This window comes from Perissodus microlepis, chromosome 22 (genome assembly GCF_051167445.1).
Source record: "Perissodus microlepis isolate ML-2025 ecotype Zambia chromosome 22, ASM5116744v1, whole genome shotgun sequence".
Classification (NCBI taxonomy): domain Eukaryota; kingdom Metazoa; phylum Chordata; class Actinopteri; order Cichliformes; family Cichlidae; genus Perissodus; species Perissodus microlepis.
In genome coordinates, this window is record NC_140481.1 from 22,586,512 (window position 1) to 22,613,688 (window position 27,177).

Below are 27,177 nucleotides of genomic sequence, written 5' to 3' on the forward strand. Positions count from 1 at the left end.
CACGCCACGGCATTTACCATTACTGGATCTCAAGTCTACTAAATGCCTGTGGAAGACTTTAGACCAGTGTTGGGTCGCAATCATTTTTCAGGAAGTTGTGACTAATTTGTTTGGCTTAATCAGGAAGACAAAAAGAGCAAAGCTCTCCACATTATTTGGTTCAAGTAATAAATGATTTTCTTGAAAAAGTTATGCAACAAGCAATGCTTGGATCCGTAGGCTCTTCCTCAAGCAATCCCTATCATCTGTTGACCAACAGGGTGAACTGAAGTGCCATCCAGAGCCTGTAAAGAGAACAATGCAGGAGGAAGACATAGAGGGTCCTCTCTCACCACAGGCATCCCAGCCACACACTCTTAACTCTCTTGGTACTGAGCAGAAGCATTCAAACTGCATACAACAGGTTCAGGGAGAGCATCCACCTGCCACACCTGGATTGTTCTTATATGAAACTTCCTGGTTCACACTGATGATGCCACATTGACAGCATAAGTGTGCTCGATACATCAACTTTATGCAAGCATCTACTCAGTGTGTGGAAACATTGTTTTCTTTTAATGGTGAAGAAGAGTTCTGGTGCGACAGATAGTTAATGTTCTTTATGACCAAACCAAATTATTGGCAAACATTTCCTGTATTTTTTCTGCTTAAATCAGCTAAAATGTTTCATTTTATAAAATAACTCACAAATACTGAAACGTTAAGACAGAAGCATAAGCTGTGAAATCCACTGCATGCATGAACTACTACTGTTGGTGACATAATCTGTCATATGTAAGAGTCTGATAACCTCACAGGTGAATTATTTAATTTCCTCTGCCTTCCCTGAAGTGAACAAGAACCAGCCGTCCTTTCTTAAACTGAAGCACATGTATAAAGAAGCTATCGCAGAGGGGGGGGGAAATACTCACCGATGTACCTTCCCTCCGTAGAAAGGCTTTGTGTGGAAGGTCACTGTGGCCGAGTAGCCGCTCTTCACACAGTTGATGGAGACTTTGCCCCCCAGCTCCACCCAGGGGACAGTGAGGATGGAGCGGGCGTAGGCACAGGGCAATGTGAAGACGTACTCCTCGTCATGCTCGAGGAGATAAAGGACTCCTACGGGGAGAAAGAGACGGAGCCCTTAAAGTCAGTCCGACAAGATATGATGAGAGCAGCTACAAGAATTTTTTATATTTTTTTTGAAGCTCATTGTGAGAATAAATTGTTTGAGTAATCCAAGAGAGAGAACGCCATTTTCCAAGAAGTTTAAATCAGGTGAGGAATGCCAGCACAGCTGATTTGCCTGCACACCATCTGTCTTTGTCTGAAAACACAATCAGCTGTCAAAGTAATTAAATGCGTGGGTTTCGTATGTGGATACTAAGCCAGCTATGTGCCCGTCGCTGACTGAGCATTTTTCACTTATGAAACACAGAAGGCAGCCTGGAGACTTAAACAGCAGATACACAGACATTAGACACTCTTTAAAAACTTTACACTTATATCAAACGTGCACACATGTAGGGGTGCAACACTTTCTTTTTTTAACAAATATGGATTCAGATGTGTTTTCAGTTCAAGCTTTATCTGAAAGATCTTTAAAGCTGATATATTTATTGTTAAAGTTGTAGATGCTTATATAGAACATGGCCAAAGGTTTCTAGCCATGAGGGCAGCTTATCTGCGAGTTACCCCTTTCAAGTGTCAGGCAGTCCTAAACTTTTTCTACTACAGCATTTTTACGACAGCTATGAGAGAATATGTCCCTAATACAGTCTCAGGTGGGTGGGCGCCGCCTTCTGATAAAACCTGTTTGAGGGACAGCCAATCACAGGAAGGTTGGCTTACGGGGAGGGCGGCCTTAAAGACAGCTTGGTTCAGACGGGTCACATAAATAGGATATTAACGGCATAATAGGACATTTAGATGGGAATTATTTTTGAATTGTGAATCATCAAGACAATAAAAAGGAGCTGAACTAAAACCAACAGATGTGTCACAGTGCATTTCAGAACGGATCCATGAGCAGCTTCCAGCTCTGGATTGCACAGGAACAACAAAAATCATCAAATTTACCAAATAAAAGATAAAAAGCAGACTGCATGCTCTGCTTTTGAGATGCTCAAGATAGTCAGAAGTTTACATACAGTCATCCTAGGCATGGTAGTCATTGTGATTTTGGGCTTGCAATGATTTGTTTGACAGCGCTCCTTGGACTGACCAATACTAAGGACAATGGTAAAGTCCAAGGAACTCAGTGAAGATCTGAGAACTGTAGATTTTAACAGGTTGAAGCTATTAGACCCATTTCTAAACTGCAGATTCAAAGGTGATCAGTTTAAACACAAGTTATTTGGATGTGTTGAAACTTAGTCTGTGTGAAGAACAAAACTGTTGCCTTCAAATGAAATAGATTGGGATGTTCAGGCGCAACCCATGAACCACCAAGGATCAAGCCTGCCATAAAGTGGAAACTGCTGAAACACCAGCATCACTGTGACAGTGAAGCAGGTTTTACATCGCCTCCATACTAAGAGGATGTAGACCAAGAAAGAAGCCCCTGCTACAAAATCAACACCTCGAAGCTTGACTGAAATTTGCAGCTGCGCACTTGGACAAGCCAAATGCTTTCTGGAGAAAAGTTTTATGGTCAGATGACACAAAGATTCAGTAATTTGGCCACAGTAACGAGGTCTGTTTGGAGAAGTAAAGGCGAGGCTTTCAAACCTAAGAACGCTGTACCAGCTGTCAAGCATGGAGGTGGTAGCATCATGCTCTGGGGCTGTTTTGCTGCTAGTGGTGCTGGTACAGTCAACAAAGTGGATGGAATAATAAAGAAGAAGGACTACGTACAAATTCTTCAACAACCCAAATGAACAGTTGAAACTTAGACACAGTTATAGCAGGAAAATGATCCTAAATATACATCAAACTGGTTTTGAAACTGATAAGAAAACGTTAACATTTGCTGGAATGGCTTTCTTAAAGCTCTGACCTCAACCCAATTGAACATTTGTGGACTAGACTTAAAAGCTGCGTCTCTGCCAGGAATTAAACAATTGAATTGAATTTTAAATTTTGCCAAACAGAGGGATCAAACACCAGAATTATGGGGTATATATAGTTTGAACCTGTATTAATATGCTATGATAAAAGCTATTAGCTACAATGGAGAATATTTAGCAAAATAGAAACCAGTTTATCTCTTTGGGCTCCTTGTTTGTGTTTCAGTCTCTCAGGAATCCCCATAAAGAAAAGCTATTGTGCTTCTAATAATCCACTCACCAACATCATGTGTGTCATCAGTGTACAAGGAGATTTAGTTAGATCAAGTTTTCCCATGCCCCTCTCATGACCACGAACAATTTTCAGCTCTACCATCATAACCTCGTGTTTACAAGAGGTCACTTGTTTAGCTGTTTCACTGCAAGATGCCTTCAGGGGAAAAAACTGCATGCGGTCCCATTGTGAGCACATAATGACACCGAGTGAGCGAAACCAGCGACGGGAGTGCCAGGCTTAACCAATTACTGCTGAAAGAACTGTCTGTATGGTAAATGAGTAAACTCATGGTGGTGGAGTTATTCAGAGCTCATTTAGAGCAAATAAAAGTAGCAACCACAAAATATAAGAAATGAATTCCTCCTCCAAGGGGCTCAAGTGATGAAGCTTTTCATTTACGAGTCAAACACATAGAAAAACTATTAGAGAGATGCAAATACTTCAGCATTATTCTTACATTAGGGCACATTTTGAGTAAAAATGCTTTGGTGCTTTAGACAATTAAATACGAAGATCAATACCACGTATATATAAACTGGGTTATTTAGAAAAGGGTACTTTCCAAAGTGCAACACAAACAAAAATCTATACTGATTCATCTGAACCTTTAGCTGACAGAAGTACATAAAAGTATTTAAAAAAATAATTGTAACTGTATTTTTTAAATTATACAAATTTAGAATTTGATGGCTTCAAAAACATTCAACAAGTTGGGACAGACTTATGATGGATTTTCCTCCAATTAGGAAACACTGTTGGTTGCCCATTTATTGCATTGAATTTTTGTTTTACATTTTTCTGACCGACAAAATGTTCACTTAACAAACTGGTCACTCGGCTGTCATGAATTCCATAAGTTTCCATTTAAAAAATAATCATGGTCCAACTTTGAGCAACAATCAGAGTCTGTCTGCAACAACGGACTCGACTCAACTGGTTGTAAAAAGAAAGTTGCTGAGCACCACATAATATTGCAGTTAAGTCACTGTCCTGAAGCAACAACATCAGTATTTGTGGAGTAATTTCTGTTTCCAATACGATTCTGCCTGGACTGGAATGTGAATAGTTAATGTGAATTTCTGCGAACAGTTAATCTCCATATCATCACAAACAGTTTGCATGCACTGTATCTGAACCTGACCTCATTCAATCACACCTGATAGCAGACTGACCCCGACTTTTTCTTTGACCATTTTTGCACTAAAGTCACTGTGAAGACTGCAACTAACTGCAAGTGGTTGCAAACCTGATTCCAGTCTTCAAAGCAATCATTTCAAGGGCACCAAGACTGCATACTTGCCATGCTACCTTGGGTCGTTCTGTGGTTTTCCCTAGTGCACAGATGTCGAACTGCAGGCCTCAAGGGCCGGTGTCCTGCAGGTTTTAGATGTGTCCTTGATCCAACACAGCTCATTTAAAGGCTAAGTTACGTCCCCGACATGCCTACAAGTTCTCCAGAGGCCAGGTGTGTTGACCCAGGGTATTATATAAAACTTGCAGGACGCCGGCCCTCGAGGCCTGGAGTTCGACACCCCCGCTAGTGTGATTGTAGCATTAAGCAAGTTAATTGGTAGCAGGTGAAGTATTATGCACATTTCAGCAGGACAATGTCTTCATGGCTACAAAGACACAACTTCACAGACAGAGAGTGAGCGTTTGACCTGCTGCCAGTCCAAATCCATCTCCTGTTGAAAAAGTACAGCACTTCATAAAAAGGAGAATCACACAACAGTGACAAGGACTGCTGAGGTGAGTTGAGGCGTTACAGCGAGCAAGACAAAATCTCCAGCTGCAAAACTACAACATAATATCCTCAGTACCAAAGTGATTAAAAGGTTTTATTAAAAGGAAGGCTGATGTAATGCATCAGTAAACATGCCATGTGTGTTGCAGCTGTCAAATCCTGACATTTTGTACATTTCCAAGTGCAATTAACTACTCAAAGTCTTTTCTTTGTATTTCTGTCACTTAAATAAAGGTTCAAGTGATATTATAGATTATTTCAGTGATTTTTTCTTCTTAGAAAATAACCCAACTTTTCAAGAAATTGGATTAAACAAATATAAATCCTAAGCTTACACTACAGTCAGCAAAACCCTTACGTAGCACTTATATAAAAGTGCTAATTATGGCCACGATATTAAAAAACAAACAAGCAATTTCATGTTAATTATATACATATTAATATATCGTCAATAACTGTCACTCTCCTGAGTACTGAAGTCCATTATCAGTCAAGTAACGACAACATCCTGAACACGTTTTCAACTAATCATGTAAAGGTTCTAAAGATGCTTTTGCATGTCATAGATTAAAACAAAGAACTTCAGTTAATCCAGATGTGGCACATCAGTGTATAAAAAGGTTTATTATTCTTTTTTTCTATCCTACACGACCTCTAAGAGGCTCCATACATTGAGATCCAGGTCAAACCGAAATCTAGCATCTCGTGTGGCTTTCAGGCTGCATCAGCTGCCGTTTCTTATTCTGCTGCTGACTCACTGCCAATCAGTATCAGTGCCTCTTTATAAAACTACAGTATCAGCTGCTGTCAGGAAAGACGCCACTGCAAAAAATAAATCCACCAATCAATGGATCCTGGGGTGACGGTCATCGTGTTCTCTGACGGCAGCATCAGCCTCCGCGCATGACAACGAACTGCTGCATCACAACCTGGTGGCAGGTGGTCAGTTTATGTATCCGGATTTAGTTGATTGGTCCCAAGGACTTCCTGTATCTCGGCTCAGGGTGACTCATCCCTGACAGCTTACTGTACACGATGTAACAGTACCAGCAGAGAGGTCTGGGCTATTGATTGCCACAGGAGGGATCTTATAGTCCTCACACAGACAGTGGCAGGCAGTTTTGGTGAGACACACTGTTTAGAGACTTTCTACATAGCCTGTAGATGCTAGAAGGTGAGCTACACTAAATGAGGGATTGTTCTTTATTAAAGGGGAACTATTTTTCTCACTTGTGGCTGCATAGCATATTCTTGACCCTGCCAGAGTAGATTTACATGATTCACAGTTCAAATTTATGCTTATTTATCTTATGCAGGTGCATAACACTGTTCATCTGCTAACAAGCCGTTTTTTCTCCTCTCCCTTTAAGACAGCTTTCTTCTGATTGGCTGCCCCTTGCAAACAGAAGCTATCAAGAACAGGTGCACGTGGCTGTGCTTACAGCTAGAGCTGTATGCATTAATAAAAATAAAGATCAAAACAAAATGCATGAATGCAGGAGACTTTGATTGTTCTCTGTGATAACTTTTTTTTGACCCACAGTATTTTAGAAGGTTTGTGGTAGACTGGCTCACCTTCTCCCACCATGGACACTCCTATAGACATGCCCATGAACTTGCTCTTGGTCCACACGTGGGCGTTGACACACATCCTCCGTTCCCGGCACTCGCAATAAAACCCGGACACAGGGGGATGATGGGACACCTGCTCGGCCACAAAACGCACTCTGTAGCAGCTTCCCGGTGAGTCCTCGTCCTGCTGTGTGTTGTTGGGGCCTCTGCTTGGCTCCCGAGCCGACCCCGGGTTCGATCTGACCAAAGGCTTGACTTTGTCCCGAGGAACTTCCCAGGAACAGTGGAAGGTCTCCCCCAACACGGGGTTGTAGGGTTTCTTTGCCACAGCACCTTTCCGCCCCTCGTGGAAGGCAGTCAGGTAATACTCCACAAAGCGGACTATTCGGTCCTCAGCTGTGGCCCCCGCTGTTATTGACAGGAACATGTCGGGGTGCGCCATGAAGTTAGCGTACATTTCCAGCAGTGATCGCTTTTCCAGAATGAAAGTAGGCAGCACCACCTAGGAAAGCAACGCAAAGGAAAGATAGACACTTTGTGACACATTTTATTTCAGTCAGTCCTGCTAAAATCAAACTTCATAGCCAAGAACTTTTTGGTAACTTGACTTTCTTCTGCCTTTCCATTTGCATCCATGAAAGGCCCAAGGCGAAGAGAGCAGCTGTGGTAGAAAGATGCCAAATTACAGAACCTAGCTGACGTCAATGACAACAAATATGATGCTAATTAACTCAGACACCGCATTAAAGAAGAAAGAATAGATGTAAAGGTGAGTTACAGTTGCAGGAGGAACTTAGGAGGGTTTAGTACATGACTTTGAGGCCTGGCTAAACTAATTCTCATAAGTAAGGATGCCATCTCTCTTATAGAGTCAGTGTTTCTGTGTCATACCCGTGTGAGATCCATTCCCAGTTTGAGCTGCGAGAGCAGGTGGAGAATGATGCTCCGCTGGTCATCCAGGACGCCCAGGTCCTCCTCTTCGTTGTCCTCCGTATCCGTCACCTCCTCACTGGCGCTGACGTCTTCCAGCCCTGGGTGCTGCTGTGAAAACAAGAGGGAAAAGAAAATTGGCCCACGTGGACTGCTTGCACAAAATCTAACATATTAATTATATTTTTTCTTCATCTTTTATGTCGGAATCACACATATTTTCACATCTCAAAAAAACTGAGAACTCAAAAACAAAATGCAACAAACTAAGAAGTCAATCAAAAGCTAACACCAAAAGATGGTGCACATTCAGGACTTTAGTCATGCTTAGTATTCCATAGTCACAGACACAATGGTGCTCGCTCTGGCACCTGTCCTCTGAAAAGGCCAAGAGGAGGAAGATAAAGCCATTTTCTTCCCCCACCATTCAACTGTCAATACCAATGATAAGGTCACGCATCTCATTTAGAGGCCAAGACAGGACCTGTTAGAGAAGCAACCTATCGGGACACAGCCAATTACCAATTATCACCAGTCATTCGGTTCATTTTCACTGTGGCCCATTCATGTCCTTTCAGTCTTTCAAGGCACTTTGAGTGTTTTAAATGGCGCCGACTGGCCTCTTGTTTGGACTCAAGAGCCTCGAGCTTTGACCTTCACTACGTCTGCAATGGTGAGAAGTTGTGTCCTTCGTTTGTGTCCCACCATTCAACTACAAACACATCCAGTCGAGGTTAAAGAGGAGCTTGTGCCTTTGATATCTCCTGCAGCAACTTGGGGCAGAAAAGAAGATGGGAAAGAAAAAAGAAAGAGGTTGATGTATAATGCAGAAAGTGCAGAAAAGGCTGCAGGCAACAACAACTCTCTGCACGCCCCTCTGCTCTTTATCCTCCATTTCCATCTGTGACTCTATGCAATAACATTTACAGATACATACAGTACATGTCTTCTTTCCTACTTTAGATTATTTTAGTGAAGACGCTGCAGGAAAAAAGCCAAAAACAGGCAGGAATACTGTGGGAAGTCTGATCTGAAACTCCAGGCAGTGTAATTGCACACAGGGCTCCTGCAGAGAGCTGGGAGAAGCAGAAGAATACCAGAGTGTTCCAGGACCCGAGTGCCTGCTTGTCACCTGAATATTTTATTCCATGGGTGCACGCCAAAATATCCACATGCACACACAGACTACACGCTCTCTGCACCAAAACATTTTTGCACAAAAGACACCAGCGCACACAGGAGGGAGCATGCATGAGCACACATGTACAGGAGTCCCTGGGGCTGCCTGGTTCTCGCAGCAGAGTGATATATATAGAAATGAAAAGGAGGGGAGGGGAGGATGGTAGGAGGAGGTCTGTTATGATTTCAGTGGTTCTAACTAATTAAAGAGGTTCCTGACAGCAACAGGAAATTACTGCTGAGGAGGTCAGAGCATCTCTCCAGAAAACCCTCGAGTGGATATATCGGTGGACTCGGTGGCTGGCATTAACTCAGACTTTTTAATGCAGTCCAACTCGTCCAAAAGTGGATCATAATGTGTCTCAAATAGGAAATAACTGCAAAGTGTGTTCAGATTTATGGCTCCATCAAAGCGAGAGAGGGAGAGGACAAGAGCCTGTACACTATTAAAAGGTTTCAGCACCGTTCCTCCCGCTACCGTCACACATTGTAGCAGAAAATCCATCATTTTAATAAGCTCTTCTACAGTCATGTTTAAAATCGCGTATATGCCCCTCTTGCTCTCATGTAGTGCTTCCTGTCGCATTTTTTACCCTTTTAACCGCCCACTGTTCCTACCACAGTCCCTAACAATTACACATGTTGTGAACATTTAACATACACACAGACAAAGCTCAAATTTTCAAAGTCAAGCAGTTTCTCCCAAACTCATCTCATACAGTGTTGTATGAGATTCCTTTAAAGTGGTGAAGTAAGTATTCAGATCACCAAATTACACTTTGTGCTTATAAAGAACGACAGATTCAGCTGTATCTGCAAAAAGGTAGGTTATCTAATAATTAATCATCCAGATTTGATTTATATTTAGCAAAAATAACTTTAGTGTATAATTTAACTAGTGGCTAGATAAGACAAATAAATGGAGTGGAGTATAGTTCAATATTTTCCTCCAAAAATGCAATGCTTGTATTCCACCATGTTCTTCATAAATGCAATATAAAGAGGATGTGAGAGATTTTTCAGATGAACCACAAAAAAATGTCAGCTTATAGCAGACCAATAAGGCATTAATACATATCTATTAACAATTAGTTACAGAATTAAGCATGTCAGATGTATTAATGAGAGTCTAAGAGTGTATTTTGCACTTCAAAAACAATCTCAGCAACTTTAACAGATGCAGAAAATGTTTACCACACGAATAAACCCCGACGGCTGATTTGTTCTATAATTTATGAAGTCAACAAAGGTGCTCAGTGTTGGAGGAAAACTCACTCCTTCCCACATCAGACCAGCAATGTTTACTGCCAAAATGCACAAACTTGTGCACACTGTGTGCCCCCCCATCCCCAGGCTGCATATACACTTACTCACCCCATAACCAAAACAGAGAAAAAAGGCAATCAGCACACGATGCAAGGGTGCATGCACACACAAATATCAGCTCAGAAACACTTACACTGCATTGTTGTGCAGCTACAGGCTTGACCTGCATAAGACTGGATCTCATCTCCAAAAAGAAGAAAAGAAACGGATAGGGTGGCCTCAGGTAAACGATCCAGTGGAAGGAGGGAAATTAAATCTTCTTGCTCCAAAAGCAGGACGGCCACAGCACGGCACTTCAGCCGGATCAAAATCCAATTTAAGAGATGTTCTCTTGGTGGAAACTCGATCTAAATTTGGATCTTTTGGGGTGATTAAAGCTCGAAGTGTCTTCTTCCACATGTGGGTTTCCTGACTGAGTGAGCAGCTGCCTTGAAGGAGTCTTGGCTCTTTGTTGTGTTTTTTTGGTTTTTTGGAGAGGCGTTCAGTGTGCCTGAGCAAAGTTGCTATGCATGACTTACAGAGAGTCTCTCTCTCGCCTCTGCTAACCCCCCCCCCTTATAAAAAGAGGGAGGAGGGAAGAAAACAGCTGAGGGAAAGTCCCAGTGATGCTTCCCTCTACACCCTCCCATCATCCATCTCCGATTTCCCTTCATCTTTCCATTTTTACCTCATCCTCCTCCACCCTTACCTCATCACTTTTTCCTCTGCTCCCCTCCCTCCTGTCCTCTTCTGACAAGGCTTCCCTACCTCCTACGCCTCCTCCTCTCCTAGTATATGTGGGACGGGTGTATGTATTATCTCCTATTATTACCACTAGTCTGCCAGTTCTGCACCCCTACAGCAGTCGAAGGTGTGTGTGTGTGTGTGGGGGGGGGGGCGCGCGCGCTATCATCTACCTTGTTCTACCTTTCAGCTCGTTTCCAGTACATTTCTCTCTGTAACACAGACTCTTTTTTTTTTAACTAACTCCAGTCCTCTGTTTGATTCATTCTTCCCCACTCTTCCTCCGCCCTCACACTGTCATCTCCGTCATTGTGTCTTTCATTTACTCCCCCCCCCAGCTCTTCATTCATGCCATCCGCTATTCTGTTTCATCATCATCTTTCTCCTTAACCGTCTTCCTCGCCCTCATTCACATGGTTCCCCCCCGCCTCCTTCTCCTTCCTAATGTATTTTTCTATCCAGTGTAGGCGTCTGCAGAAGGCTCAGTTAGTGCAAGTCTGCACTTCAAAGACTCCTTTTCTTCCTCAGTTACAACTTTGAGGGCTTGTCCTCCTTCACCAGCTGTCCTCTTCATCCCCTATCGTCATCATCACTTCCATTTTCACTCATTTCTTTGTCGAAACAACATCTGAGAAAAGGAATCTACTCGAGGTGTATGAGTCTCAACTTCTAAACCACTTGCTATTTTGCAGCAGCTCTGTCCTCTTTCCAGCTCGGCCTCTGAAGTGTGTGTACGAGAGTGAAGTGGATTTCTCCTGCTTCTACTCCTCTGGGAGCAGTACACAGAAAATAAATAAATAAATAAATAAGAAAAATAAAAAGGAAACGATTCGTCTCCATCCAGCTCAAACACAGATTTTCATTGGCTGGATGTATTTCCACCTATGCAGAGCGTAAAACTGACCCTAAACCTTGTTCAGGACACGAAACACCAGCTAAACAACAGAGAGCTGGTTTTTGGGGAAATACAGCTTTTTCTCTTTTTAATGAATGAGATTAAAGTCAGTTCAAAATCCGCCACTGCTGTGTGCACGCACATCTTTTTACTGAGATTATGAAACTGACACTCTTAACAATGGGGAGCTGGCACCTACAGTACAAAGACGTCTGATGAAATATGAGCCACAGCTTCCCCTCCGTGCTGTTGTTGCTGCTGTGTTTTAAAATGGAAACTAATTATTTATCACTTCAGATTCACAAAACCAATCCAAGAGTTCAAAAACCTAAACACGGAGTAATTTACAATTATTTGTTGTAAAAAGAAAGAAAACAGAAAGAAAACTATCGAGCAGTCCACCCTGTTAGACCAGCTTTTGCCAACAAATACTGCAGTTTTTAAAATAATGTCATGTATAGTAATACATCGGGTCCATAATGTGCAATTTGCAGTAACTGTTTGAGACTCGCAGACATTTTTTAAATACAGTTTTGGATTTAATAATCAAAAGCAAAGCAAATACTCTGTTGGGCTGAGATCAGGTGACTGACTTGGCCCTTAAAGAATATTCAGTTTTTCTCCTGGGTTGCTTTTACAGTTTGCTTTGGACCATTATCCAGCACTATGAAGTGCTGACTATATAATCCTGTCCCCTTTACACTATCACAGTGCCATCATCAATAAACACTAGTGACCCACCTGCACCCATGCATGCCATTCACATAATATTACCTCCTGCAGGTCTGACAGATAATGTGGCATGCTTTGGATCATGAGCTATTTCTCTTTCTGTTTCATTCCACTTCAACTTAATCTTACTTTCAACTGTCCAAATATTTTTCCCAGAGCTGTGCAGCGTCTTTTTGGATGATTTCTGGCTAATCTGGCCTTCCTGTTCCTGAGTGCAATCAGCAGTTTGCACGTTGTTGTAAACACACTGTATTTCCATTCATGAATCCGTCTCTTGATTGTAGGCTTAGACAGCCATACGCCTGCCTCCTCAAGACTGCTCTTAACTTTACGACATCTAACCAAGTAGTTTTTCTCAAACACGGAAATAATTCTGTCGTCATGCAGTTTAGTTCTTTCAATCCTAAAGTTTCTGTTTTCTCGCTGATGGGTTTAGTTTGATTTTTCAGCCTAATGATGGCCTGTCTCACTTCACTGACATGTCTTTGTGCCTCATATTTATATTTATATATTTATTTACGCATATATATATTCACAGCTTTGAATCTATCCATTCATTTCCTTACGCTTATACAGGACCAGGATCCTTGCAGGGCAAGCCTAAGCAAGGATGCCCAAACCTCCCACTCCCCAGTCACCTCCTCCTGCTTAAACACCGAGGCGTTCCCAGATCAGCCGAGAGATGTAATCATCCAGCATGTCTTTGGTCTACTTTTCAACTTCAGAATATTATGCCTGCTTCATTTGCCACGAGCCTCTGAAAATGTGTGTATAAAAATATCTGTAATTCCCAAACATCTTTGCACTTTCATCGCATCAATCGTCTTGATCGTTTGATATAAAATCCACCCTGGACCTAACTCTAGCAGTGCAACAAACACTTTTAAGCATAATTTCACACAGTTTTCTGAAATCACAAACAGCTTCACACAAAAACACAATGTGTTGAATGTGAATGTTCCAGGTAAAAACACAGGACGGTGGCGCCTCTCTGCTCACAGCCAGAGGTGTGTGTCTGAGATGACCATGTAAGAATATCTGCTGGTTTTGACATCACTGAGATCCAGCAGCAGAAAAAAAACCCGTCTGAAGCCGGAGCTTGTTTGTAGATACTCTGGAGATATCTTCATGTTTACCATCCTTAATATGAGCATCACCATCAAGTTTGTGTGATGATGTCGCATTGTGTTAATAAAGCATGTGTCTTACCTCCAGGGAGACACTTTAAGTTCAATACAAAGTCCAGCTCGGGATCACATTAACCTCCTGTAGTGCTGAGTTGTTCCCGTGCTATCCGAGTCCAGCCTGTTAGCCTCTGACCTCTCTTAGATCAGTGTGGCATTTCCACCGGTAAGACTCTAGCTGGCTGGGTACATGTCCTCTCTAAACTAACAGGCAGCCACATGAAAATCACTTCATAATCACTTTGTCAATTGCTTGACATTTACTCAACCAATGATCTTCTCACCTGTGTGCTTTACACTGCAGCTAAGTAGTGTAATCACTACCTGAGGAGCTCTGGAAGTGAATAAATGGAAGGATCTACCACTTACCAAAGTAACCACTGTATGTGTGTGTGTGTTTTGAGCTCCTGTTAAATGTCAGGCATGTTGTGAATGTCAACTACCAGCAAATTACTAAAAAGCTTTTAAGTTGCAGTTGCTTCTGCCAATTTATACTTACTTATACTGCTCACCAACAAAGCATATTACCATGCATTAATGGGGTAATTAGCAGCCTTAAATCCACTTAAAGCTGTTTAGATGTCTTTAATGTTTTAAAGACTAAATTAGTTTTCTGCTCGCAAGATCACAACAGAGTTTTAAATCTCCCAGAAGCTCCGGAAAAGGAATAAAGTCCACGAAAAGAGTTCAACCTGAGACGCCGCAGATGCTTACGGTACAATGAGGGGGGGGGGGGGGGGGGGGGGGGCGCGTTGACCCAGATGCAACATCAGAACTGCAATAAATAATTCACAGCCTCAGACTCCTTGAATGGGTATGAATGAAAAAGCTGTTCAGCTTTGTCAAGAAAGAAAACCTCACAAAACCTTTTTTCCCTCCTAAAAAATAAAATAATAATATTTTTTTTAAATCACGCACTGCAGTGGAGATGCGGATGTTGTACCCTGTTGTACCAGCTTCATTAGAGCAGCATCTAACATGGGCTCTGAGGACGTAAAAGGCACACACACACACACAATTAATCTGTGTTGTAGATTTTGCGCATTGTTATCCCCATTTAAACTAAAATAGAGTGTAAGACTGAGGGGATCCCCACACTGTGACTGATAAATCACAACCATCACGTCCAGTTTAAAACCAGAACGTCATCGATGCAGTAGTTCATCTGTGATCCAAGTAAAACAATTATGAGTTTCACTGTCCCTGCTTGGCTGGATTGCACACACTTTGAAGAATTAAAGTCCCTTAAGAAAGCAAAGAGGCTGCAAAAATCTGACCAATACTCAGATTCACTCTTTCAGCTGGATGAGATAAAAACAAACAAACCAACAGCTGATGCTGTGGTGGACGCATTCAACTTTTGTATGCAGCCAATAATCAACACATTAAACTCGAACTGAAAAAGACGTCCCTAACTTCAAAACCTTTTGAGGTTTCAGAGTGAACTTTATGAGATCTCAGAAATTGCTTTCGTTCATCTCATAGATCTGTTGTATCTCTTTAAACTATCCATTGCTGATGACGATAAAAAGGCTCTGACCGCCTGACAAATATGTTCACTCTGTTAAATGCTTCTTTATCGACTTCAAAAGGAGTCATAAACGTGCCTGCATCGCCACACAGCTGAAGTTCATTTTGCATCCTGCATAATAATTCAGTGAAGTATCGAGTAATCCGCTTTAGCATTCAAGTTTCTAAATCATTGGTGATGCAGAGTTACGGTTACATGACAAGAAGGCAAAAAAAGAAAAGAAAAGAAAACACCCAAACATCTGCACCAGAATCTTTGTTTAGCAGCAAAAATAGAGTGAAAAATGTCATTAAAGCTTTTTTAAAGGTCCTTGTCTGGATTTTATGAAAGCAGACTTATGCTTAAATGATTTAGGAACAATTTTAATTACCGATTTGTGTTTTTAAGCAAAAATCACATTTTTTTTTTCTTTTAAAGGATCTTGAACAAAACAAGCATTTCTGATCTTCTGTTGGTCAAATTGATTATCAATTACCTGAGAAAATCACTTATTACAAGCTTCCTTTCTGTGTGCAGGAGCAGAGAAACCTTTTCTGAATAACCATTTAAAAAGTGAGCGCCTTGAGGTCTATTTTAGGAGATAAAGGAGAAGGTGGTTTCTAACAGAGGGATGTCACCCTCAGTGTAAAGTTGGAAGTTTATTAGAAAAACAGATTACAGAGCAGAGAGTGACTCATGGCTTGTTGAACAGACTGAATGCGAACTGAGAACACAGTTATCATTATTTGTTTTTGTCACACGCAGACTGACAGGACCTTTTGTCTATTAATAAGACTGAGTCAGTGCTGCAGGATGTTAACATGTTACTGATGTCGAGGGTTTAGTTAGTTTAGAAATCAAATAAATCCAGTTTGTTCTCCTTTTAAAAGAAGAAGCAAAAAATACACATCTTTACGTTTCCTATATACTGAATTAGCTGCACAGTGACTTATGGGAGGACTTTGCTGCCCTCTGCTGGAGTAAAGAAGGAACAATAACTCTGCAGTGCACCGAGGATTTTGTCCAGAGTGCACTTAAGAGAAAAAAAATATGGACTATTTTCTGATGCAACAGTATTTCTCTCCACATGACTGTGTTTCTTTTCAAATCCTGGATCTGAAGATAGAGGCTGTCGCTGATATTATAACTGATCCTGACACAATTTCCCACATTTTTATACACATTTTTTACTGTTTTATTCCTGTTTTCTGCCTTTTTCTTTATAATTCAGAGTTGTCTATCATTGAATTCCTGCTCTGCAGCAGCAGCTCATAACCACAGCAATACTGTAGGCAGCTCTAATATGTGGTAAGGGATTGCACTGGAGCTCTTGTAGATGCATAAACCAACGGGTTTTCTGCAAGCACCAGCAATTTCCTCTCTATTTTCCCACAGTCACGCATCGGTCTTGAGTTTTTTTCCTACTGACTGCATAGGAATTAATATCAACCGCCACAGCAGTGCTACATAATTCATACAGAAAGCCTTTATTATTCTGAGGTAATGTATTTTCTTCCTTCTCTCAAGACTGCTCATGAGATTACGGGGTATATGTTAAACGGGCAAGCGGCCAAGATGATCAGAAACTGACCTTGAGCTTTACGCCATCGCAAATGTTTGTTTTGAGGGTTTTTTCCAAACCAATTATTTAAAGCTGGTTTTATTCAAATTCTTTCTGCATTGCATTTCACAACCACAAGATGGCAAACTCAGTGCCTCAACAAATCCACCATTACTATGCCAAGCACAGAACATCAGACAAATTATCATCCCAGAGCAATCTTTATCCTTGATTATCTAAACATCATCTTAATGATAAGGCTGTCGAGTCGTGAAGATTCTCTCACTTGCTCTGCCTCACCTTCTGTTCTCATTAATACTGAGAAAAGGCTTTAAATCAACTCGATGAGACATGGACGCCGGTTAGAAAATTCCTCTTAAAGGAGGACTAAACATCAGTGTCGGGCTGGACTAATGTGCCTGCACTGTACGTCCGCCGCCTCTCTGCCCTGCGCCTTCAAACGGCAGCCAGAGCATCTTTAAAGGCTCTAATGAAATCTGGATCAAGCTGCAGGGCAGTGCTGAGAAACAGGCTGCAGGAGAGCGTGAAATATTACAGAGCAGAGACACAGAGTGGTATAAGTCAAAAGCATATTTCCAAATTTAGAGCTCTGCTTTTCCTTTAAAAATGACATCTAGTCTTTGTGATAACTACTGACATCACACATGACAGGGCACTTTTACAGCAAACACGACACTACAGGTATACACCCATGTTCTGTATACTTTAAGTTAGCAGTTTTAGTGCTGAACAGTATATCACATGTAAGCTCTATTAGTCAGAAGTGGGCATATCTTGTAACGGTGTGCAGTCTATCCTTACAATCCCTGAGAAAACTTGACAAGTGAAAGACAAAAGAAGAGGTGACCTAAAAAAAAAATATCTACAGCAGGTGAACGGTGTCTGAAAGTCACATTATTAAAAAAAAGAGAAAGAATCCAGCAAAGACCTGACACAGGACCTGAGAGATCCATCTGGCATTCAGTTAATCCATCTACTGTTCACTGAACCCTCAGCGGAAATGGTCTCAGTGGAAGGATGGCTGTCAAGAAGCCATTCTTAAGGAAAGGAAACAAGGAAAAAAGCCTGTTGTATGCTATTGAGTATTAATGAATCCACATTTGAAATTTTTGGTTCAAGGTGTTTCAATATGTATAGAAGAGTGGTAACACAGTCATCTATAAAACATGGTTGAGGCTCTATCAATGTTTGGGGTCTGCATTTCAGCCAGTATTCAAGATCTTGTCACTATTGATGGAATTATTAAAGCGACTTTGAAAACAACTTCACTTTTCAGCATGAGAATGATCCAAACCACACTGCCAATGCACCAAAGCATACCTGGATAGAAAACGCAACACTATCAGTCACAGATTGGCCTGATTATCCCAGACCTCAACATTATTGAAGCAATGGGGGATCATCTCGATAGAGAACCGAACAAAAGGCAGCCGACATCCAAAGAAGATGTTTGAATGTCCTTCAAGAAGTCTGGAGAACTATTTCTGAAGACCATTTTAAATTATGAGACAGATGTTAGAATTGTACAAACTCTGTTTGTGGTCTCACATGCTGTATTTCCATACATGTTTGCACATGTTTCAATAAATCACTACACCTAGAAAATATAAAGAAATCACTGGTAGCTCAAGACTTTTGCACATTTGTATGCATCTGGAATGAGTGCCGATAATTCATCGTATCATTAACGAGGCTACAAGCAGGACAACGTGTGCCTTATCCAGCTCCATGAAAATACAGTCACTGTCATTTTTATGATATCCCTAATAGCTTACCATTATCCATCAGTGAAGCATGGTACACCTTACTTAAGTTGGCAGAAACATACCGGCAGAGGCAGGGAAGTCAATGGAGATAGCCGACTGAATCATAACTGCCATAATGCTGTCTTAAAAGGGGCCAAATCACTATTACGACCTGCCCTCGCTTCTCTGCTTATAATTGTTCGACGTGAAGTGTTTTGAACAGCTGGACTGTAAATGGGTTAACACTGCAACACTGTAATACCCATTTCACACTCGTATGTCAATAGAAAATGATCATTAACGTGACAGATTATAATTCTGTGGCTGCAGATCAGACCGCTCCAGGCGCAGTTAGTCCCTCGTGGTGTAAAAGCAGGAAGCTGATTGAACGTTTACACAGAGGCTAAAATTTTCCACAAAGCCTTCCATTATTTGTTTTGTGGTTTCGCTGAAATGAATGTCAGGCCATTACAAGATCTGACAAGTATTTAACAAGCAACACACACTTCTGACAGGTAATGATAAAAGTCTAGCATTTGATGAAAAGGATATTTGTGAGCATGAGCAGAATTGAAAGCTGCTGAGACGACACTTCATCCATTAATCTTCATCTTCTTATGTGTAGGTGAGGGTTACATTATTCCACTAAGTTTGGATAAAAAGATGACAGCGCCAAAGATTAATGTGACTTGTGACAACGGTGTTAAAGAAAAATGATTTATGATTTCAAGAAGCTCATGTAAACACGTCGGTCAGTTTATTAGGTACACCTGGCATGGTTGGCCAGGTTGGCATATAGACAGTGTAAAGACTAGCGAAAGTTGCTTATTTTTCTTGACAGTAAGTGCAAAATGTGTCCATACGTATGCTCTTATCTTACTCCCTGGACATCAAATTTTACGCGTCTCACCTTGCTGCACAAGGAGATTACTTCTAATTGGATCACTTCCAAACTCGTCCCGCCTCCCTAGACAACTTAATTCATACTGATTGGATCTCGTTTCTCCAAGACATTTTCATCTTGTTTTTATTCTTCGACAAACGTGTCAATCCATTTCATCATAGCTTCTGTCCCAGTGCATTTGTTCTTATTTGGTTATCGTCTTGTTTTTGTCAAAAAAAAAAGTTGTTGATGAAAACTATCACAAAAATTAATAGTCAACAATATTAACACTATTTACAACCAAGGTAAGCATCTCTCAGTGCACACCCCTAAAACAGATGAGCTACAGCAACAGAAGACGACACCAGGTGCTACTCCTGTCAGCTAATAACAAGAAACCGAGACTACAATTTACACAGACCTCACCAAAATTAAAAAATAGAAAAAGTTGCCTACTCTGATGAGTCTCAATTTTTGCTGCACCATTCAGAATTTGGTGTAAACAACATGAAAGCATGGATCCATCCTGCCCTAAATAAACAGTTCAGGCTGCCAGTGGTGATATTAGTACTAATTGAGCATTGTTTAAACTTCACAGCTTGCCTAAGTGTTCTTGCTGACCATGCCCATCCCTTTATGACCACCGTGGATGGGAAACTGCTGGTGGCCTTGTATCACTCCACCACAGAAAGCATCCTGGTTTGCTGTGTAACAGTGTGGTATGCAGTGAATAAATAGGCTGTCCAGAGGGTAATAAACACAGCACAAAAGATTATCGAATGTGTTTTAGTTGTGTGTTAATTTTACAATCTTTGAGCTGGAACCCACTCGTGAGCCTTAAAAATCACTAAGGACACTTCCCACTCAGGAGTCTAAGGATCTTGGAAAGAAAAGTGTCTGGACTTCAAGTTTCCTTGAAGACATTTCACCTCCTCTCATCCGAGAAGCTTCTTCAGTTCTAAAAGCAATTGGTGGAGAGTCTGAGATTTTAAGCCCCATGGGATTGCCCCCCAAGAGGGTCATGAATCCCCACTGATCCTCTACCTAATCACATGAGCCAAGGTGTGAAAACGGGTGTGGATCACAACCAGCCAAGATTCCGGGTGAACCAATTATGAAACCTAGCCTCGCCCTATCATGTGATTTACTGAGGTCAAAAGGCCCACGATGTGAGTGGGCGTTAAGGTGTCTAGGAAGGGATCCCAAAACTGGATTTTAGATGGCAGACAGTTGGTGTTGTAAGCCACCGCCACTGTTCAAAGTTGGTCATTCACAGTGGACATAGATGGCTTCTTTCACTTCCCTCTCAAACCATTTGTCTTCTCTATCCAAAATGTCAACATTGGCATCAAATGAGTCAAATGACATTGACATTGGCTTTGTCACAAGAAGGAGTGACAATCAAGGTATGCAGAAGAGTGACAAAAGTCACTCTTTTGTGGATGTTCTTCTTGGATGAGAGGTGAAATGTCTTCAAGGACAAACAGATTAAAAACGGTTCGCTGCCGTAAATCAAGAATGATTACTGTAATGCGGCATGGCACTTGTTTTCGATTTCTTCATATTTGTAATTATTCATTATCCTCAGCTGAAAGGGCTAATTTAACTGTGTGAATGACAGTGTTGTTTTATTGCATAAAAGACTTGTTATTTTATTTTGAGGGACCTGCAGAAGCAGTACCTCAGTGATGTTGTATTTTATAATGCAATGGAAATTAAAACCATCTGGATTCTGATCTTCTTACAGTTGCTCCCAGCAGCATAACACATCATGTCACGAAGATCGAATCATCTCAAACTGCCTTCTTGAACATGTCACCAGATATAAGACCAATAAAGCACCTCTGTGGTGTGGTAGAACAGGAGATTTGCATGACTGATGTAAGCCCACCAATCTGCAGCAACTGTGTGATGCTATCATATCAATATTGATCAGCACTTTGTCAAATCTGTGCCACGAATAATTAACGCATCTCTGAAGGAAAAACGGAGTCCGAACTGGTGCTTGCAAAGTGCACCTAATAAAATAAAGGCTGGTTTAAGACGCATTTTAGCAGATTTCTACTTCCATAATTGTAAACCTACAACTACACATCCATCCATTTTCTTCCGTTTTTCCGGGGTCGGGTCCCGGGGGCAGCAGCCCAAGCAGAGAAGCCCAGACCTCCCTCTCCCCAGCCACCTCCTCCAGCTTATCTGGGGGAACACCAAGGCGTTTCCAGGCCAGACGAGAGATATAATCTCTCCAGCGTGTACTGGGTCTGCCTCGGGACCTCCTCCCGGTGGGACATGCCCAGAAAACCTCACCCAGGAGGTGCCCAGGAGGCATCCTTGTCAGGTGCCCGAACCACCTCAACTGACTCCTTTTGATGTGGAGGAGCAGCGGCTCTACTCTGAGCCCCTCTCGAATGGCGGAACTTCTCACCCTATCTCTAAGGGAGAGACCAGCCACCCTTCGGAGGAAGCCCATTTCTGCCGCTTGTATTCGCGATCTCGTTCTTTCGGTCACTACCCACAGCTCGTGACCATAGGTGAGGCTAGGGGCGAAGATCGACCGATAAATTGAGAGCTCTCTCTTCACCACAACAGACGGTACCAATCCGTCTGTTGATCTCTGGCTCCCTTCTCCCTTCACTCGTGAACAAGACCCCGAGATACTTAAACTCCTTCACTTGGGGCAGGAACTCGTCCCTGGCCCAGAATGGGCACTCCACCCTTTTCCAGCTAAGGACCATGGCCTCAGATTTGGAGGTGCTGATTCTCATTCCCACCCCTTCACACTAGGCTGCGAACCATTCCAAGGCGAGCTGGATGCCATCACCCGATGAAGCCAACAGAACCACATCATCTGCAAAAAGCAGAGATGAGATCCTGAGACCACCCAAGTGAAAGCTTTCCGCCACTTGGCTACGCCTAGAAATTCTGTCCATAAAAATTATGAACAGAATCGGTGACAAAGGGCAGCCAATACTCCCAGAGCATCCCCCACAGGACCCTCTGAGGGACACGGTCGAATGCCTTCTCCAAGTCCACAAAACACATGTAGAGTGGTTGGGCAAACTCCAATGCGCCCTCAAGTGTCCGCGAGAGGATAAAGAGCTGATCCAGTGTTCCATGACCAGGACGACAACTGCATTGTTCCTCCTGTATCCGAGGTTCGACTAAAGGACGGACTCTTCTCTCCAGCACCCTGGCATAGACTTTCCCAGGAGGCTGGGACTACACAGCGAAAGCAAAATCTGTGTTAGCATTATGAAGGGTCCTTGAAAACTTTGATCCCAATGTAGGGGGTCCCTGGACATTCCAGCGCAAGAGAAACATTCTGACATTCCACGAATGGCATATGAAATCAATGAAGAGAAAATGGGGAAAACAGCTTTTGCTTTTGTCTATGGTCATTCTAATAACTACCAGTGGAACTTGTTGCTTTAACTTTAGTGATAATAAAAAAATCATAAATAAAACATTAAGGGGTTCACAGCAAATATAAGCAAATTAAAATGATTTCTTTTGGGTGGAACTTGTTGTTAAAAGTCAATGTTTTAACTAAATTACAGAAACTGATGCGCTAATATCTCACTCCAGTGTCCCCTCTTTCTCTCCACCAGACTCACACTGCATTTACGTCACAGTCACCTGCCCCCTGCCCCCTTCCATTTCCTGTTACTGAAACAGGTTGGTCCAGACACACGTTCCTCCAGGAATTGGCTCAGTACACTGTGTGACCCACTTATTTGACAGCACTTCTTTTAAAATTGTCAGATGAGTGGAGTGCTCCCCCTTCCACCCAGGAAGAGCAAACACGATAGAGTGTGGCAGAAATTCTCAAGTGAGGCCACTGGCCCCTGAGTTTCAGCTTAAGTATATTTTGTATTTGCATCTATCATCACCACAGCAAGTAATTTCAGCTTACAGAGCACTAAAAGGCAAATTTTTCATAACAATGAACATGAAAAAAATGCATCTTTTGGCAACTTCAAGAAGGCCTGACATCAACCACTTGAGACTTTGTTGCATATTTAATGCCACAGAGTGTTTTTGTCTACATAAGCTTTGTCTTTATTTATGCAAGGTCAATAAAGAAAAGCTTATAAAAAGAAACTTTCAGAAAAAAAAGGAAATCAATCAAATATTACCTTAAAATTAACTTAAGTGTTTGCAGAATGAAAACTGGCTTCATAATTTATATAGGTCAACAAGGCTAAGATAAAGAAAAAAGTTCAGCTAGTTAACACATGAGGTTGCACTGCATCATCACCATTAAATATTAAAGGTCAAGCAACAGGTAGGCCAAACTCTGTTTTATCCTTATTTTTGACTCTATTGGCAACCGCAATTTACAAAATAAACATGATGTTGTTTTGAATAAGACACAAAACTAGCAATGGAGATCATATAGTCATCAGGAAAGAGTTTAATCACATCATAGATAACGCTACGGTTACTTTAGCAGTCGCCAATTACCTCAACAACAGTTTGTGACCATGGCAGGACCAAAATACCTGCAACCTTGTGCAATGAATTTGTTATCTCGTTGCCTTTGAAATGGTTGTTTCAAACACATGGACCAGGTTTGCAGAGACGGTCTTCAAAGCAACTTTGGTGCATCAACAGAGCAATAAAATGGCATCAAAACTGAGTTGGTCTGCAACCAGTTTGCTACAAGTTTGAGATTAAAATGCTTCAAGTCAGAAATTACATAAAATCTGTTGGTGATAAACTCCTAATCTGTAGCGCTGTAAATACACAGAAATGCACATTAACTACTTACATCAGAGTCTGAGCAGAACCTAACAGATATGAAAGAGACCAGAACTGACCACTAGAGACTGGTCTAAAACCTTCTGGCAACCACCAGTTGTGGGAGAACAATTAGTATTCCCTGAGTGGTTGCAACTGGCTGCTGAGCCTGAGTCAAGTAAGTGACCGAAGTGGCAACCACCTGTGTGTTCCCCAACTGGTTGGCAAAAACCTTCTTGTGACCACTTTAGGATATTGGTACAGTCTTAGTAATTGATGGAGTGTTTACATTAAAAAAATACATGCAACTGTGGGAATATGCTAGCATTCAAAGCAATTATTAGGAGGTTTGTGGTGCATTATCTGTTTTTTGCATCCTATTTCATCCAACAAGACCCAGAAACCTCCAGGAATCACTGCCAGCCACTCTTGGAAAACACATTTTTCCCAACCAATAAGTGGTTGTATCACATCCATTATGTTGGACATTTCTTGAGTAATGTGCGCACAATGTCACGTGAGAAATCTATATCCATCTTTTAAATCTGTTCACACCATATCAAGGCACCTGCTCCACTGACACTGCACATTATTTTAGCATAAAGTTAACCACATGACTCCAAGTGTTACAGATATATTTTCTGTGCCCTCCATGCTAGTAGTTTGCACATCCCTGCACTCTGCTGCTTTCTTTTCATTTCTTTCAGTACAAAAAAAAAACAAACCTGTTCACACTTTCAATAAAATTAACAAAATTTCACACAAGCTTCTTAACTCGCAGTACCTGCCTTTGCTTTCTTTTTCTAGTGTCTCTGTTATCCAGGTCAAACTCCTCATAACTTGGCAATAAAACTGAATGTGATTCAGGAACATGAAGCAGAGCATAGCAGTGGAATATGATACCCTGTAGATGATTTTTTTTTTTTACAGTTTAATTACAGGAAGTGACCTTTGCTGTATGCCATGCTCACTGTGCTTCCTGCTCATAGCTACACGCACACAATCCAATAAATGCAAAATGCAGCAAAGGACGAAAAAATACACTAAAATTCACTTTGCATGATAAGCCTGAACTTTAGGGCCAAAGGAGCAAATGTAAATTGATTTTCTTTGTACCCATCCAACCAACTCCTATCAACAAGCAGCTGTACAGTGATCTGGATGAAACGCGCTGCAGTTAGAAATCATACAGACTGTTTGTGCAGCCCTTTAGCATCCAAGCCAAGCTAGCAGAGATCAGAGAGACGGGCCGAATACTGACGCGATAATTGACAGTGTGACGTGATGTTTCTCACCTCAGCACCATGGGGCAGAATCCTTTTCCTGAGGGCCGGGGAGGGCTCGGTTGACTGCAAAGGAGTCAGACCCCCGTTCTTCAGTTGCTCCCCCGAGGGCGACTTTGGTACAGTCCACACAGGAGCACCATCTGAAAAACGACAAGTTATTGTTGTTGAAAGAATCAAAGAGGGATCAGGGTGAAAACCAAGATTAGCCTCTCCTTTTTATATATATGTGACATTTAATATAAAGGTGTGTGCGTGACTGATGGAAGTGACAAACCAGGAAGGTGCATGTGTGTCCTTGCATGAATCTACGTGAATTTAATATTTGTTCAGTGTTATAGCCTGTCTTGTATTGATTCACATGATCAAACATACAGAAGCGACTAGAATGGAGATTAAATTTGATTCCCGTCCCAAAAAGATCAAATGCTCAATAAAGAAGAAGAAAAGAAATCAATCAACCAATTTCTTTCCACTTACTGCAGTGATTGTGCATTTAATAATAAATCATACCCAAAAATGCTCAACCTTTACTGTCTTCACCTTCTGGGCTTTTGCTGTCAGAGATGATCATCCAACTCAAGGATCTTTTGTTGAAGGCGCAGTTGTTAAATGTCAGCGTTGTCAGAACTGACCCATTTTTAGGGATTTTATAACTCGTTCAAAATGTTAAGAAACTTTAATTAAAAAGCCACACCTGCACACATTTAAATGTTACATCAGCACCTGCTTCATTGTAATTTAATCAAATTCTGCTTTACGAAGCACAATAATTTAGTGGTTCCCACACTGGAGTTCATGAAAAAGACTTGCAGGTAAACCAAAAGCAGAAGCCAAACCTGCACCAACAAACAAAATGAAGGCAGTAAAATATAACAAGGCTCATTTCAGTCTCTCAAAATATTAGTTTCTGAGCTAATGTGAACAAGTTAGGACCTCACAAGGCAACGTGTTCCTTATTTATTTTCAGCATTAATGACACCTTAGGTATTTTTATCTAAGAAGCAGGGGGGGGAAGGCAGAAAAACTGAAGTGAAACAGCTGATTAAACAGGACATTTTCTCACCTATACTTCATTTACTCTGGCCTGAATCCTTTAATTAATTTGTGAACTTGTAGTTTTTTTTAATGGTTTGAGTATTTTCATGCAGATAAAACTCAAAGTCAACTCTGAGAATGTTCGGTCCACTTATTTACCAGACGTGTCAGCAGGCAACAAAAGATGCCGCGCTCCTACAGGGTGGATTTACATTTATTTACTGCAGTTTGTTTATCTGCACGTCTATGGTACTCACACCTAGAAGCTGGGTTAGATCAAGGTCGAATCAAGTTCTCAACGTAAATGGAAAAAATAAAGCAGGGTTTTATTTTAAACAGCTGGTGCAGATGCAGGTGAAAAGTCCTCAAAATCACGACAGGAGTCAAAGGTTAGATCACAACGAGGCTCCTCACTGGATGTGTGCCGAAACGTCCAAACTACATCCTCAGACTTTAAATACAGTCGCTACTTTTGAAGGGCTTCCAATGCAGTCCTCGATCAACCCAGTATTTGATGAAGGCCTAAGTGTCTTTATCAGTAAAATAAAAATGATCAATTTTTAAGCTGTGAGATTCAATTGTTAAAAGCTGCTAATACACAGCAGAGAAATGGATCCCATTTCAAAGTACTGTTAATGGTGCAACACCAGAGATCCTTCTCATATCCACTCTCTGCACTAAAATTAGGTTAAATATCTAATGCACCAAGAGGCTGCTCTTTGATATCCATTAGTGAGAAGCTAACTGTGCTGATACAGGTTGGCATTCTGCTGGGCCCAGAGGGTCTGTCTCTGGAAAAAGTGCTGAAATAGCCCTCAGGCCAGGTTCTGCTTTGGTCAACTGAACA

At 41.5% G+C, this 27,177-nt stretch overlaps 1 protein-coding gene across 3 annotated transcripts in view; it reads right to left on the reverse strand.

The window, feature by feature from the left end:
* The window catches only part of osbpl10a (oxysterol binding protein-like 10a), a 98,542-nt gene that overhangs the window by 6,726 nt on the left and 64,639 nt on the right, over window positions 1–27,177 (reverse strand). For 2 of the 3 annotated variants that reach the window (XM_084918811.1, XM_084918809.1), the window contains 4 exons: window positions 25,305–25,435; window positions 7,472–7,621; window positions 6,584–7,082; window positions 912–1,098 (listed from right to left, as the gene is read on the reverse strand). In XM_084918811.1, the coding sequence (XP_084774937.1) occupies window positions 912–1,098; window positions 6,584–7,082; window positions 7,472–7,621; window positions 25,305–25,435 (967 nt within the window). The remainder of the gene's footprint in view (window positions 1–911; window positions 1,099–6,583; window positions 7,083–7,471; window positions 7,622–25,304; window positions 25,436–27,177) is intronic. The other variant, XM_084918810.1, reaches the window with a different exon arrangement.